The sequence below is a fragment of the Aplysia californica genome, unplaced genomic scaffold, assembly GCF_000002075.1.
Source record: "Aplysia californica isolate F4 #8 unplaced genomic scaffold, AplCal3.0 scaffold00186, whole genome shotgun sequence".
Classification (NCBI taxonomy): Eukaryota; Metazoa; Mollusca; class Gastropoda; order Aplysiida; family Aplysiidae; genus Aplysia; species Aplysia californica.
The window spans coordinates 954,507-971,743 of record NW_004797456.1 but is presented as its reverse complement, the minus strand read 5'-3'; the positions used below and the strand labels follow the sequence as shown (position 1 = coordinate 971,743).

At 38.6% G+C, this 17,237-nt stretch overlaps 1 protein-coding gene across 1 annotated transcript in view; it reads left to right on the top strand.

The window, feature by feature from the left end:
- LOC101847958 (sorting nexin-6) overlaps nt 1-16,638 on the top strand; it is a gene marked incomplete in the record, with an annotated part of 26,817 nt that extends 10,179 nt beyond the window's left edge. Inside the window, 10 exon segments of the mRNA XM_005098560.3 lie at nt 627-748; nt 1,185-1,308; nt 1,922-2,017; nt 3,480-3,585; nt 4,551-4,626; nt 5,279-5,318; nt 6,697-6,879; nt 7,938-8,001; nt 9,829-9,914; nt 11,699-16,638. Coding sequence (XP_005098617.2) covers nt 627-748; nt 1,185-1,308; nt 1,922-2,017; nt 3,480-3,585; nt 4,551-4,626; nt 5,279-5,318; nt 6,697-6,879; nt 7,938-8,001; nt 9,829-9,914; nt 11,699-11,755 — 954 coding nt within the window.
- Between the last annotated feature and the right edge of the window lie 599 nt (nt 16,639-17,237).

Below are 17,237 nucleotides of genomic sequence, written 5' to 3'. Positions count from 1 at the left end.
AGAGAGAGAGAGAGAGAGAAAGAGAGGGAGAGAGAGAATCCATTTCATTGATGGATTCCTACCTGCTCAACAAATCTATTGAGTTTTCCTTACCTTTTAGTTCTAGAACAAACCAAACCTTTCCATTATTCATTAATGGAAATCTGACCAGATTACTTTTATCTATTGGTCCGTTCCACGCAAAATACAGGAGGCCACACATGAGATTTACAAGGATGTTTGGCGCAAGATGGGCTCTATGCCTGTGGTCACCAGTAACGAAGAAGCCCTCCAATACGTGTTGGAGGGCGACACCGCCTACATGACGGACAAATCTCAGCTGGAATACGTCCTTCTCAACGACTGCGAGACCTACGCCTTGGCTGAGGAGGTCTTCAACACTGGAGGAATGGGCTTTGTCCTCCCCAAGAAGGCGGCTTTTCTGGATTCTTTCAATCTTATGTGAGTGGGGAGGAGGAGAAGGAAGACGTGGACGCAAAGGGATTAGAGATTTGGGGGGTTCTGTTATTTTTCTAATCAAATCTGTTGCTTGTCAAAATGTGGTACTTGTCTCATGCTGACTTGTTGTAGACTACAACCCACTTATGCACTCAAGTTTGATATATCTATTTTTACTCCATGCCTAGATACCCCCTGCACCGCCAAAACCGGACTTCGATGCCTCTCGAGAGAAACTTCAAAGACTTGGAGAAGGAGAGGGAACGATGACAAAGGAAGAATTCACAAAAATGAAGCAAGAGCTTGAAGCGTGAGTATGCATTCTGCTTCCCTCATACAAAATGTGATTCAGTATCGCTACTTAAAATATGTGTTAACATGTCTCTGTAAATTTTCTTGAAGTACATGCTCAATCCAGGAAAGTTTTGCCTCATTGTTTAGTGCAGGAGCAGCTATGAGCTCATGTTTGGGATTTTGTTTTCTTTTCTTTGAAAGAATTTTTATTGTTTTGGGCTGTGCGTATGCTGTATATATGTCTAGACGAGCTTGATTCTTCTTAGTTAAAACTGATTAAATTTGTTATATTTTTTAGAGATGTTGAGTTATTTTGTATCCTTCTTTCATCATGGTGATTTCTTTTGGTACATTTAATTTTAACATGTCACCTGAATATTTTAGAATCGTTTTTACTGCCTCTTTTCTAAGTTCATATTTGTTAAATGGCTGGTGGATTTCTCTTTCCCCAGAGAGTATCTGGCAACCTTCAAAAAGACCGTTGCCATGCACGAGGTGTTCCTGCAGAGGCTGGCGGCTCATCCCGTCCTCAGGCACGATGTCAACTTTGAAGTCTTCCTTGAGTTCAGTGGAGATGTAAGACTTTCAACTAAACTTTTGTTGGGTTTTCTAATTTTGTGTCATGAGTTTGTAATTTGTTAGTTTAGTGAAAAATGAAGTTAGGGTCAAGCCAGAAAAGTCTTAAAGTAATCAATGAGTTCTGTTTGGCAATATGTGATGTTAGAAAGTCTCTACTCACTAAGAAAAGAAATGATTTGTAGAAGTAACCCTCGAACTGAGTCCAGGTAATAATTTTTACATTATATTGTTTTTTTAATAGTTTACCCTCAGTATATATTCTTAAATATTTATAATAGATTTGTTGATACTAAACTATTGAAAATGAATGTCTGGTAAAGTTGTTGTCCACTTAGTTTCAAAGTGTCAATGCCCAGGATTGTTTTTGTGTTGGAAAATTCGACGTTGACTTTAAAAAGTTAAAAAGTTTTAGTAGCCTATGTTGTGGCTAATATTTAGTCTCTAAAAATGACCCTATGGTATTGAAAACTTAAATACTTAATGTTTCATATTCTTCAGAAACAGAACTGACCTGATGAATTAAAGTATGAACTATACTTTTGTTTTTATTCATGTGGGTTTGTTTTTTTCAACTGCCATCACTAACAAATTTTCTTTATGTCGTTCACAGATGAGTGTGAGAGGCAAAAACAAAAAGGAAAAGCTTGGAGGATTCTTCAAAAGCATTACCAAGTCTGCAGATGAAGTCATGATCTCTGGACAAAAGGTCTGTGGAATGGATTGCTTTCTCTTTTTTGTTCCTGTATTTTTTAATTTTTAAAAATTTCTTCGGGGGGCTCTCGTGGCCTAGAGGTTAAGGTGTTCGCCTCTCATTCAAAGGTCCCGGGTTCGAATCCGGGTAGCGACCAAAAAAATTTTCTTCTCTAAATTTGTCTCCTTTCACCTCCTTTCCTACTCTCTAGCAATGTTGTGTCGTCTGTTTCGTCTCCTCTGTCTGCCCCCACCCCCTCACCTCCTTTGCCCCCTCCTCTGGGCTCCTGATTCTTTCTGCAGCCTTTCTACTGCTACTCATTGGCTTCTTCTTACTGCTGTCTTTCAGCCACACCCCTGATCTTCTGGTAGGAAAGATCTACACCTAGCCTTCTCGGACAAGGGCGAAAAATATCGGAGGTCCCGTGTGCAAGTTGTGCACGTTAAAGATCCCTTGGTGGTCTAAAATCGATAAGAGTAGGCTTCGGCCGCCACCCGAGCAAAATTCAAAATTTCCTACCAACTGAAAAAGTTTAGTGTGTCCCGCGCGCTCATATGACCTTATGCAGTTGCGAGCGCCGTAAAACACTTACAAAAACAAACAAACAAACAAAATTTCTTCTGATTAGAGGCACTGAGTTTGTGAATGACCAGCTTAGGAAGTTAAGCATATGTGTTTTTATCATAAACTTTGACTTTCTGTTTTTCCTCTGCAGCTAAACACAAATGTGAGGCATGCTGATTAAATGAGTTACTTCCCGCAATCCACAAATGGAGATATTGGCCAAAAATCGATACTACAGTCAAATTTGTAGATTTTTTTTATTGAAGCCGTATTCTTTAAGTATAATAGACCTTTCATTATTTCATACATATAAAGTGTAAAATCTTCACCTGTAAGCATGACATATCTATATCCATAGGTCTCGAATCCGAGAAGCAATTCATTTTGTCAGCACCCTTCACAAATGTTTAATTGCATTCAATGTCCTGTCAAAGATCATGCGACCTTTTTACATATCTTTATGTAGCATTAGACCTATATATAACAACAACAGCAGCATAGTAAACTTTAACCAATAAAAGGATGGTATGTTCATGTCTTGAGACATGTACAGATTAATGCTGATATAGTAGTTGTATCACATTGTATGTTGCAAAATGCGTTTGGCTGTCTTGAGATCTTCTATGAAAACCTTCAAGTAATGTTTGTTCATCAAGTAGTCAATGAGACCTACAAGCCTTAAACCTTGGTAGCGCGCTCATATGACCTTAGCAGTTGCGAGCGCCGTAAACCCTATACTACATACATACATACATACAAACCTTGGTAGTCATGATGGTGTAATTACTTTCGTTATCCCTGCTTGACATGTCGAATACTCGCTTTGTCAGATTTTCCTTTATTCCCTATGCCAGGCCTTGAAGATATCTTGAAATTTTTTTTTTAAAAACCTTTTTTTTTTCATTTGTTTCAGGATGTGGATGAATTCTTTGAGTCTGAGAGAGTTTTTCTGGTGGAGTACCACAACAAGATCAAGGATGCTACAGGGAAGTCAGACAGAATGACCAAAGTCCACAAGAGTGAGTGTCGGTGTGTCGTTGTGTTTAGTAATCATCTTTGCTTGTGTTAATTTGTTTAAATATTTGTATGCTTCAAATCAAATCACAGTCAGACCGGGGGGCTCTCGTGGCCTAGAGGTTAAGGTGTTGGCCTCTCATTCAAAGGTCCCGGGTTCGATTCCGGGTAGCGACCAAAAAATTTTCTTCTCTAAAATTGTCTCCTTTCACATCCTTTCCTGATCTCTAACAATGTTCTGTTGTCTGCTTTCATTTCCACTTTCTGCCCCCACCCCCTCACCTCCTTTGCCCCCTCCTCTGGGCTCCTGACTCTTTCTGCAGCCTTTCTACTGCTACTCCTTGGCTCCTCCTAACTGCTGTCTTTCTGCCACACCCCTGATCTTCTGGTAGGAAAGATCTACACCTAGCCTTCTCGGACAAGGGCGAAAAATCTCGGAGGGCCCGTGTGCAAGTTGCGCACGTTAAAGATCCCTTGGTGGTCTAAAATCGATAAGAGTAGGCTTCGGCCGCCACCCGGGCAAAATTCAAAATTTCCTACCAACGAAAAAGTATTAGGTGTGTCCCGCGCGCTCATATGACCGTATGCAGTTGCGAGCGCCGTAAAACCCTATACTAAACAAACAAAACAGTCAGACCTGCTCTAACAGTCACCTGTACAAAGGGCCACTTCCCTACTTCTTCCTACCCCCTTGATTTTTTGGGTTATTGTACTGACGCTGTCCAAGATGTTCATAGCCAAATTCGGTACTGAAGTCAGTCAGTCAATGAACTCTGTTGTTCTCCCTGCCCTTCCTCCTTCCTTGCAGTTTTACTTTTGTCCTCCTTTGTACCTACCTAACAGTGGCAGTGATTTGGCATAAAGTACCTAGCTACTCATCTGTGGTGGAAGTCTGCTGTTTTCAATGTACATAGCGTTACTATGTTTAAATTTTTAGCTGAAAATTATTTTATTTGCCTTTTTTTTTCAGATGTGGCTGACTCATACATCCAGATTTCAACTGGACTGGTTCAACTAGCAACTATTGAAAATACTGAACTTGACAGGTCAGCTAGCTTCACATATATAACTAATATAATTCCCCCCCCCCCCCCCCCCCCCCCCATCATGTATAGTTCTGTGTGTCTGTGTGTCTAGCAGAAAACAGGTGTTGGAAAATGATAAAGTGCCTGTTTCAGAGTACAGCAGATGGACCTGGGATTTTGTTACGTAATTTTCCATTGTCAGAGGGCATTTTCATTGCTTATGGTTTGGACATGAGGCTTTCTGATGTTCAGTTCCTTTATTCAAGTGGGATTTCTGAACTGGTTACCTGAAAAGAGGTTTAAATGTAAACTTTTTGTATTTATAGGCTGAGGTTGGATATGGTTTAATCAGAGATTTGAACAAAGGGGGTAAAAAGGTGAGGTAGTGGCTGTTGCCAAGATCCCATAGCAGTTTTTGGTCAATTTATTTGTCTACAATGCCTGATAATGTTTACTTTAGCTTGAGTGGTGTTCTTTGCATGCATTTAAACATTTTTTACATGGACATATTATTATTTCCATATGGCAATGCTTATCTCGGCAAAAAAAAAAAATTTCCATCCACAGAAAATGTTGCCCGTGGTTGACATTGTTTTGATTATAATTTTGTACTTCTTTGTAATAGTTTCTCAGGCTTGTCTTTCAATTAAAAATTCTTTGAACTATTTTGCAGAGTATTCAGCAAAGTTGCAGAAGCCCTTGAGAAAGCTAGGGTAAGTTGAGAAAAAGATTTTGTCACATATCAAGCATAAAAATGTAACAGTTGTTTTTAGAGGTATAACTGTGAACAGGGAATCCTTATGTGTGGGCAGCTAAGGATAAATTGTGAACATGGGGAATCTTTGAGTGCTGTAAGAAGTGTTTAAAAGTGTGTCTAGTATGCATGTACAAATGATTGGAAGGAGCTGTCCTGGAATCTGGTTTTCTTTTTTCTAATTTAAAGTTGTAATGTGCAAAATTATAAATGTTGAATATTGTTAATTAACTTACCATAGGGTTTACTTAACTCTGTGCTCTGTCCTTTCTGGGTGGGTTGAAGCAGACCTACCACTCATCCCAATTTAATCGGAATATCCCGACTTTTTGCCCCAAATCTCAAGATTCCGAATTTTCCCGATTTCGATCGCCAGTATCCTGGATATTTTTGTCTGTTGCGTCCGATTCTTAGAAAGCTTCGTCTGAGTTATGGTTAGTCGGGCTCATCATTAAGACCTGTCGGAACTTTCAAACGCTCGTTCATATCACTTGACATGACTTCGTAAGTGTGAGTAGCCTTTGTGTTGGGGACTGTCAGCTGTCGGGATCAACAAAGTTCATTCACACTGGTTGCATTAGTCGAGGTGTTTTTTCGGGACTTATCCAGTATGGGACGACCAGGGGGAGGGAGGGGGTGAGGGTATTTTTTTTTACACTTACGCTTTAAGTGCTTGCCGTGATACATGTACTATTTGAGGATAAGGGAATAAGAAAAAAATAATAAATGAACAACCTTGACACGATTTGCCTTGAGTATACAATCAAAGTCATACATTGTTACTGCATCAAAACAAGTGTCTTTTGCTTGGATGAATCGAGTAATGTGTAAGCTATTTCCAAGACTACGAGAGTCAGCATTACTGCAACCTGTGGTCCCCCCAGTCTATCCAACTCTAAACTCGAGTACATGCTCTCTATCAGTTTTTTCCTCTACTTACAGGTTCAAATGTGAATTTATTCCTGCAAAAGTTTTGTCTTGCATACTTACCCCCCCCCCCCTGCAGTTCCCCTTATGACTGATTTGCCGTTGATCCCTATTTTTTTCACCAGATCCTGATTTTTTTGCTCTGAAATCCTGATTTTTAGATTTCATACAGTGGCAGGTATGGTTGAAGAGAAAGGAATGGACCTACTGAATCCCAGCTTGACGTGCAGCCCACAAATAACAAAATGATTTATGTACATCTATGGCCTTCTTTCTTTTTTGCTTCATTTTTCTTACTGCCACTTTGCTTCATATTTTTTTTACTCGTAGGCAAAGTTCTGAGAGATTTTGGGACCGACACAAAAATTGATACTAAGATACTAAACCTTGCATATTTGCATGACTTTCAGAAACTGGAAGGCAGAGTGGCCTCTGATGAAGACTTGAAGCTGAGTGACACGTTGAGGTACTACATGAGAGACTCTGTTGCAGCCAAAGATTTACTGTACCGCCGGATGAGGTCGCTGGTGGACTACGAGAACGCCAACAAAGCTTTGGAGAAGGCGAGGACGAAGAACAAGGAAGTTGCTGCGGTATGTCTTTGATTTTTTTAAAGTGCAGTGTGATATTAGCCAAAGTCAACTTGTGTGGTGGAATTGCGACAGAAGGCACCTTATTGTTTTTTTAGAAAACGTTTTACGGTACTTTCAACACAATTAGATCGTATAAGTGCTGAAGATTAGAGGTGTTGCAAGAGAGTAACAAACACAATAAAGAAGGAGGAAAGATAAAGACATTAGTTTTTTTATAGGAAAGAAAGAGCAAACCACACCAGAGCACCCACCAACCACCCACAACCATCTTCTTGAATTAGAGACTACTGCATATATGCACCTTGTTGTATTAGAGACTATTGTATATACTCATCTGTAGCATGACATCAAGTATGATACGGGGGGTTTACCATGACTCTAAAACCGGCCCACTTTTCTAAGCATTTTTTAATTTTTTTTTAAGAAAAACACATCTATTTCCAACATGCTCGAGGGGAGCTTATCATGTTAGCAATAAGTACTAGTCGGACATCAAACATATTGACATACCTTTCAGAACTGTTAACTGTTGAACAAGATTGATTTAATCTCTGAATATCCTATTCGGCATTGCTTCCGTTTTGTTTGGCTCGATTCTGGCTGCGCAGGGTATACTGTTAGACATGTTTTTTTTTTTTTAATTGGTTGTATTTGTATTAAATCGTTTAATTGGGACTTTTTGAAAAGCTTCTTTAAATTTTCAGGGGTCAGTGTGGGGGGGGGGGGGGTTTGATTAAGATTAATTCCAAGTAATAAACGATTTGTTTGTTTGAGATTTGAAAATTACTTAGTTCTGATTATTAACTACTTTCAGTTGGTTTACAGTTTACTTGTTTAGCAAATGGAATGTATACTGTGAATAAGTGTGACTCGTTTTGTGTATTGTTGAAAGAGTACCACATATTATAAAATGTATGTTTCGATTTTTGAGTTCCTTACATGTTTCCTGATTTCAAACATCATACAAAGATGTATAAAATTCTTTGCTTTAATGTGTTAATTTTTAATGCATAGTTAGTAGATCTGAAGATCGGTATCTATCTCTTTCTTTTTGTTAGGCGGAGAAGTGTCAAGAAAATTGCTGCAAGAAATTTGAAAGAATATCTGAAGTGGCCAAAAAAGGTAAATGCAGGTCCCAATTGGATGAGTCTGTAGCTGTCTGGAGTGTTCTAATTAGTTTACGTTACAGAAGCCTTTGAAAAGTTCATTTGTAACAGATAGCAGGCTTAACATGTCAAAAATATTTCTTTAAAAAAAATTAATGAAACCTGTTTCCGTGTATAAATTCCATTAATTCTAAACCAAAAAAAAAAAAAGTTAAAAATTTCTTTTGCCTCCATATCCACAATTTAGATCATTATTTAGGAGGAGGGTTGTTTCTACCTATGCTGCACAGAAAACAACATCAGTGCTGAATGCCCATTATTGTGACAATGTGCTTCTCTTTACTCAAATTCTGACTTAACAGGAAGGGTAATTTTTTTCTGATGAGATTATAGTAATCTTTATTGTCCAGACTCTGGCACATTGGTTTGGTGATTCACTGCACATACACATATAGACTGCTCAGTGAAAGTCTCTGTCATATGTCCGTATTAACATGGACTTTTTGTAGTCTTACACTAAGCCGTCGATACACGCACACATCGTTACCTCAGAACTATTTTGTCCATAGTGTACTTAACACATTACACCCTAAGAGTCTGGAGGGGAAGTCCATTGTTAGATCCTAAGCAAGGGGAAGGAACCCACCTCCCGTGAATACAAGCGTTAAAAAAACACATTTGAAAAATACTAAACACATTCCAAAAGTCCTGAAAAAATTAAAGTTAAGAAAGAAAACTGAATGTAGTTTCAGAAAAATATAACTTTATGTATGCGCAAACTATTGGAAATGTTCTAACTTTAGTTCAATTGGGGTGTCCGACCCGTCACTCTCACTCGCGGTCGAGCCCTAGATCTAAATTCTAGATTTTCTCCGTCTGATCAATCTGAATCGCCCCAAACTCTTGCTACAACGTTTTCATCAAAATCTGAGCCATCTGATTAGTCATATGCTTGTTTTTGCTCAAATCTCCATCGTTATTTCCGTTTTCGGACTCAATTGTGTCGCTATTCAACAAGTCGAGACACTTTCGAAGTGTCGGTAACACGATTGCACTTCGTTCAGCTCTAATACTAAAACTACTGGCCCGAAAATTTTCTTTTTGGTATCAAACGAAAGAAGAAACTTTTTGCTATAACTATGCAAATCAAAATCTCGCCCCTGGAGTCTCGTCAAGGGGAGACTTTGTTTATAAAGATGCTAGGTCGGCGCGGGCGGTTCCAGGCGAGTCAGGATGGAGCGCGTAAGGGAATTCGCGGGCGAGTTAGGGTGTAATGTGTTAAGTACTTTGGACAAAATAGTTCTGAGGCAACGACATGCATACACACATGTTCTCACACATTTTTCTCTTACACACTTAGACACACGTAATACAGTGGAGTCCGCTTAAACCAAACACTGTTAATCCAAAGATAGTAGTAAACCAAAAGAAAATATAATCCTCAATTTTTGTTTCTTCACTAATTAAGCAATCTCTCTGAACCAAACATGGCTAATCAGAAGAACAGATTTCAACTTCTATTTCCCAACGATTTGTAGCGAAATGTGGCCATTAGTTATGATGCTGATTCCCAGTAAAGTATGACCCCACATCAACAGCTTGAATCCTCATTATGGTTAATATGAACGGTATTGTACTAGTCATATTTTGCATATGGACTGACACGTTTTGATTTTAAATATGATGCTTTGGTAGGTACCACTACATTCAGATTCAAACCAAGTATATTTTTTGCTTTTGTTTAGAGGATCAGACAAATTGCAATGCTTTGAGAACTCTACCTTATGTCAATAGGTGTAATGTTTCAATTCATTTGGGTGTTTTAAAAATGTTTTTTACACAGAAATTCAAGAGTTCAAGACCAGGAGAATAGCATACTTTAGAAAACATCTAGTGGAAGTTGTTGAGTTGGAAATGAAACATGCAAAAGTAAGTGTTATTGTTTTGTAATGATGTTCTATCCCCGTGGTTTGATGCAATGTTTAATTTAGCAAAATTTGATCATTTTTTGCTTAATTTCTGATTATTTTCCTTAATCATGCTTTGTTAAAATTAACAGAATCTCATAATTTCACATTTTTGGGCTCAGTTTGCATAATTTAAGAATTTTTCTTGCATAAAATGATGGGGAGAGGATGTTTGCTTTTTAGATATGGGTATTGCTGAATTTCTATTAAATTAGAATTTGTCGGTTAGAAATCAAGGGATATTGTTTTTGATGAAGGTGCTTTGTTTTGGCAAATGTTTTTTTATTGAACTGTTATATGTGGGTTATTCAGACCTGCCACTCTTCCCGATTTAATCGGGAGATCCCGATTTTTTGCCCCAAATCTCAAGCATCCCGATTTTCCCGATTTCGATCGCCAGTATCCTGATTTTTTGTCGTTGTGTCTGTTGTGTCCCATTCTTAGAAAAAAATATAGAAAGTTCTGCAATCTCTTTTGCTTGGAAGCACGGATTGGATTTTTTATTGGCAGGAACTTGGAACGCTACTTTCTAAAGCATCTATGCCGAATCTAGTAGATGCCTCACGCTCGTTATTTCAACTAAAATCGGCGTAGTGTCGATTTTGAATTCCGACATGGATACGCTCAAGATCTACTTTCGCTTTTATAACGCAGGATTCTCCGATGGTGTCCTGATTATTGTAACAATTATGACATGGGCTTTTAAGAGTAATCTATTCGTTGTTCTGCCGTCGCTTTATAAGCGCGCTTCGTCTGAGTTCTGGTTAGTCGGGCCCATCATCAAGACCTGTCAGTGAACTTTCAAACACTCATTCGCATCACGTGACATGACCTCGCATGTGTGAGTGGCGCGTGTGTCGGGTACCGTCGGCTGTCGGGGTCAACAAAGTTCGTTCACACGGTTCGCATTGGTCGAGGTGTTTTTAGGGACTTAAACAGTGTGGACGACCAGGGGGAGGGGGTGGGGGTATTTTTTGGACACTTGGGCTGTGCGTGCCATGATACATGTACTAATTGAGGATAAAGGAATAAGAAAAAAGAAAATAAATGAACAACCTGGGCGCGATCTTTTTTTCGGGGGGGGGGGGGGTGCCTTGAGTGGATATGGGATGGAAGTCAGACGTTGTTACTGTACGAAAACGCTGGCTTTTTGCATGGATGATTAGAGTTATGTGTCAGCTATTTTCAAAACTATGAGAGTTTCAGCTTTACTGCATCCTGCACTCCACCAGTCTATCCAACTCCGACTGGAGTACGTATATGCTGTCTTTCAGTTTTCCCTCTATTTAGACGCCCAAACGTGAACTTATTCCTGCAAAAGTTTTCTCTTGTATACTTGCCTCATGAAAGGGAACCAAGACCCCCTCCCGCAGTACCTCTTATGACTGATTTGCCGTTGATCCCGATTTTTTTCACCAGATCCTGATTTTTTTACTCTAAAATCCTGATTTTTAGATTTCATAGAGTGGCAGGTCTGGTTATTCCTGTGAATGCTTTTTTTCCCCCCATCTGTTTCATTGCAGTAACTTGACTTTATGCTTAGTCCGAACCAATTCAAAGTATTAATTTGTAAGAATTGTACTATTTTTGGCCAAAACTTGTGGATGAGCAATGGGCTGGATTTTTATGTGGGAAAGAAAAGTGGCCCTGATTCCCTGAAGTGAGAGGAATAGTGCATTTCTCCAAAAGTATCCATAGGGTTGATGAAGCTTGTATGACTCTCATTCTCATTCTGTGTCTCTACAGGCTCAAGTGCAGTTACTTAAGAATTGTATCACAGCCTTGCAAGAAAAGGAAGACTAAAGAAGTCAAATCTGTGAGAAAGAACTGCTTGTTTTCTGGACTGAGCCATTGATTGATGTGAGATATTGGAATCAATGTTGCTAGAAGAATAGAACAACTGTGTCTGTTATCGCCAGCAGTTGCTTCTCGTTGTCCAGCACTCCAGCCAGGGAATCAAAAGGACCACTCAGTTTGAATGGAGCGAAGTTTTGAATTTAGTGTGATGTATAAATCGTTTGTGAAATTGCAAAACATGTAGTTCAAGTTCTAATTTTCCAGGAAACACATAAGTCTTAGGCTTCTGGTATCGTTTCGTGTTGTACATTAGGTTCTAGAAATTTGGTTCGGTTTTGAGTACGAACAGAGCATCTCTGTTATTGCTTTTGTAGTTGAAAGTTAGTGGATGAAGGCACTTACAAAAAAGCGTGGGCCAGTACTTCTTGAACTTACAGTTTTGCTTATTTCACTAACAATATCAAAGCCTTTTTGCGTTGTTATGTGAATATGCGTTTATATGTGTTTTTGATAAATAATGAATACATCGCTTTGTAGGTGTATGTTTTAAAATTAATGAAATTACTGCAATGTGATAGACCTGTTGAATTGATTTTGAAGGTTTTTCTCTTTCTTTTTTTTTCTTATAGCAATCTTGTTGTGAGTGATAGTACTTGAACTTAGGGGGAATTTGTAAGGTTTTCATATCTGCACTCGAATAAGGTATATAAGTGTACGCATAAAAAACTGAAATTATAGTTCCTGTTGTAAAAGTCATAATGACTTTCTTTCTCTAACAGCAGTGTTTTTTATGTTTGTGAGATAGTTGTAACATTTTCAAGGCTTTTCCACCGCTTGGCTCTGACCTGTGAAAGATGGATGTTGAGTTTGGAGGTCTTGCCTTTTAGATAACCTTTGTAGTGTTATATATAGCATTCTATACTAGTTTTGACTGAACTGCTAATTCATGGTTACATCTGTTCTAAATATAATGATTATAAAACCTTTTAAGATATCTCTCAACAGCTCATTTAGTTGGTCTACATCTTTATGAGTTTGTTCAACTTACCAGTGTTGAGTTCCCTACTTTAAATACAGTTTGTGCTAGGAGAGATTACGGATGAAGCAGTGGTTTTGTGCAGGTTGAAATAAAGCGAATTGCAACAGTATTGAACTTTTGGTGCTAGGAGAAAGCACAACAACAAATAAAGATTAAAGGTGGGTTCGAAAGAGGTTTGATGAGAAGCATTATCTGATCACCAAGGGAAAATGAATGTTTACAACAGATTGGATGCGTGTGCTAGTTCAGACTACATAGGATATCATGCAGATGGGGTCGGGTAAAATATATTTTTGTTTGCACATGGCGTGATTTAGGGCGTACATGTTGGTATAATGCATTTTGTGATGGTTTGAAACAGGACCAAAGATATGTCGACAGTCTCGCTATGGTTTGCTCTATTCTATCTCTCTGGAATAATGAAACGGTGTTGTTGATTTTTTTCTCTTGCCATCAATTTCAGCTTGCACCAAGTAAAAGTATGGTGTTGATGAAAGACATCTGTGACAAAGAGGTTTTTAAAATGTGATGTAGTATATTTGTACCGCATGAAAGTCTGCTAAGTGATGGGCTTTGAATTTGGTTGCTGAAAACATTGCACAAACTACTAATGTACATGAAATTTTGTATATTACTATTGCTGACTATTGTTATCATGCCTTGAGAATTGGGACTGTATGATAGAACCTGCTTGGGGTTGTTTGGTTTTTTTTCATGACTGATTGTCGTTTGTGGAAATAGCAAAAAATGAATGCCACTTTTTTGGGGTTTTTTTCATTGATGAACCCCCCTGTCCTGTATGGTTTCTATTCTTATTCTGTTGTATTCATTCTAGGGGCAGACAGCCCTGCAGACAACAGCAGAGAGTGTTGGCCTTTCACACAGCAATGTGCCATCCCTGTGTTTGCGTGTCTCTGTCGCAGGCCTTTGACACCACTTTATTTTTGTCTTGCATAAAGTATAAAAAGTTAATGACTTCTTGTTCCCTTGATTTTTTAATATTTCTTGAGTAAAACGGAATGTTTACTTTGTTTTAAGTCTGGTCTGTTGGTTCTTTCGTTTAAATAGGTGTTCAGAAATGGAATTTATTACATTTTATGATACACTTATTGTTTAAGTCTGAGTATGAAAATGTTGCTGAGACAGCACATTTGGTCTTAAGATACATGAATGTTTTCAATTTTGTAATCCCTGTGTTGTTCAAAGTTGCACAACTTGTCAGAAATGGTAAGTCCTGCTCTCATGTGCTGAGTATCAGTTTACTAACTTGTAAAGAATATATAAGAAAAAAGTTATTAAGTTAAAGAAGATTACATAAACATGACTGGTCATTTTGTGTGTGTGTGTGGAGTTGGGGGGGACAAAAAAAAATTATAAAGTGATAGTTAATGCCAGAAAAGAATACTAACATGGTAAAACAGAAATAGAATGTATTGGTGGCTCCAACCATCCACCGGCAGGTTGGATGATTGAGATCTTGTGTCATTTTTTTGTTGTTGTCTATCATCATAATAGTTGAGTATTGGGGCCTGGTCAAACGCTCCATATTTCTGTCCCAAACCAAGTATTCTTACTGGCTTTCGTCTGATGAAGACTGAGAAGTTACACATTCCATGTACATAGTTCTAAGTTTGGTTTTTGTTTTTAGCATGTTTATGGGAAGTGAGAAGGTTCAAACTGCTGTTTTGCTTGCTTGATTATTTTTTTAAAAACAGTACTGTGTGACTGAGGAACGACCCTAAATCTCTTTTCGTCTCAGTCTTCAGCCACCCACGTGTCCGTACTCAGCTGGTGCTGTGTTTGCGGTGCACATCTGAAGAGAAATTTTCCTTGACCGTAATCTGGTTCTGAAATAAATTTTGTGAAGCAGGAGGGACGGAAAACTGTCATTGTATTTTACAGTTGGTTATGAGCTGAGTCTTTCAGACTTTCTCAACAAATTGAAGTCTTAAAAAGCTGATCTTGCTTCTTGTGCAAACTGTCAAAATAATATATCATGTAAGGATTCGAGCTGTACCTTTTCTCCAGAAAGTAGCATGAAAAACAAAAACTGAGTGAAGTAAGGTTTGTGTTAGATCAAGACAGAAAATTGTGAAATGCAGATGTCATCAACCCTGCAGATTAAAGTAAACTTGTCATAAATTTGGTGTCCTACTATTACTGATACATGGTACATATAACAGGGATTTTTGTTTCTATGTTTAAATCATGTCATTTTACTTTTCAATTCACTCTTTTATTACTCTGTTCAGATCCCCTCAGTTATGGTCTTTTTTCTGCACTCTGTTCCGTCTCCCCACATAGCACTGTGTTCAATTCAGTAAGAGCAATTATCATACTTTAGGAAACATTGTTGACTTAATATTTACAGTTCAGTACTTTTCAATTTTTGTCTATAGTCCTACTGAACACCTGGATGTACCTAGTGGGTCAGAAGTCTGTTCGTTTGTCTGGATCATCAAAATATTATTTATCTGTACCCTCTTGTACCCGTCTGTGCACAGAATTGCCTTGTGGATTTTTGCCATTATCTGGTGCTCTTATCGTATGGACTATGTAATTCATCCTACCTTTCCTTTCCCATTACGTTCGTGTGGATTGGACAAGTTTCCAATCCTCCGTATATTTTCATCCTTTTCCTCCTGCTCCCTCCCCCTGCAGCCCTTTTGATCCCATTCAGTATGAAATGTATACTGTTACTTCACCCAATCAGGCATGTACAAACATATTCAATGATGCAATAGTATGTAGGTTCCATCATCATACACTCATATTACTCGAATATTTGCTAAAAAAGTTGTTTTACTTTTTTGAGGTTTCCTATGTGTGCTGTGCTTGTCATGCCATGTGTTTGTAAGGTACTACATTGAATGTTTTACGTCTGATATGATATTTGATGTGCGTTTGTTTGGGAAGAGGGGTGTTGCTGGTTACTAATACAGTGTATTTGATCCCTAGCAGGCTACATCTATCTAACTTTTGTTGTGAATTGTGTTAACTTTCCAAACTCTAAAACGAAATGAGCTCCTTGGTTATAGGCATTCCATAATGGGCGAGGACGTGCGTCTGCATCTGTGTGTGAGCGGGATGGACAAAGTGTCTGTGTATAAATATCTGTACCCATAGCAGAGAATGTGCAATACAAATGTGTCACAAGGCAGGGGCTTCACCTAGCCTTTTATGCCCAGCCCTTTTCTTCACATTCATATACTCTGTGATGATATTGACTGCTTTGGCTACTCATAGATAATGTATGATACAAAGTGAGAGTGGGCTTTGCGGTTTGCTGTGGATGAGTTGAGCATTGATCACATACCCTTCCAAATATCATGAATACTACAGTCTTTTGTGACAGGTAATAATACATGTTATTGTATTATGCGTTTTAGAACAAAGTTTAGAGTATATATTTATTATCAAGCAGCATTTATTTATTTCAGTTTTAGCTCCTTGAAATAATGTAAAATGTAAGTGCTCTGAAAGATGCTAGACTTGTACACAACTGCAGTTTGGAATATTGGCCAAAAAGAAATATTGTCCTTGTGAATGCTGTATCTACTTGCACGGACCCAGTAAAGTCTCAAAGCAAGCATTAGTGTCAAAGGCCTGTGAGCTCGTGAAATTGCTTTATCGTGTTTAAGTCTCCCTTGAAATGGGGTCTTTGGCAACCAGAAACAACCCAGTCATTTCCCTTTTCCTCTTGTTAATCTACAAAATTGTTATAGTGTGTAGCTTTTGCATGAGACACATGTCATTGCTCCTTTTGAGTGAAGTATACGATGATAGTTCATTGACATATTTTGTATTTGTTATTGAATGAAAATTTGATTAATAAAGGATAAATCTATGATGAGTTTGTGACCTCCCATTCTTGATTGTTGTAGTTTTGTGATGTGTGAAGGTTTGTTCACTAAGGTTTTCAAGAGGAAACCTTGTGTACATGAGACTGAACTGAACCATGGGCATGTGAGTGTATGATTGCAGGCTTCTCAAATGATGTTTTTCAGGCAGTTTCTGATGTGAATCGAGTCATTCATCAATGGTTGAGATGGGGTTTAATCTTTGATGTGGGCAGAATGAGAAGACAAAGTCTAGTACAGTAGTCTCCGCCTAAACGCACGGTGCTCGGGAGGGCTCCTTAGCGTGTGTTTACACGGAGCGTGCGTTTACATGAACCTTAGCAAGGGGAGGAAGGGACGCAGTCATGTCATTGCCTTATTACTCTAGTGACCTCCCTTGGAAGGAGGGGGTCATTTTGGCAGATAATGTGACGACACGTGACTGTTTTGTGAAGGATTCCCCGACAGGGGTTAAGAATACAAAGGCCTTGAATGGGGAGGGGGGGGTGGGAAGAAAGACAAACTTAAGGTAATGAATATGCACTGTAAATGTCGGGAAGAGATAGCCTAAGAGGAAACTTTGTGGTGATGGTCACAGAGACAACGGACC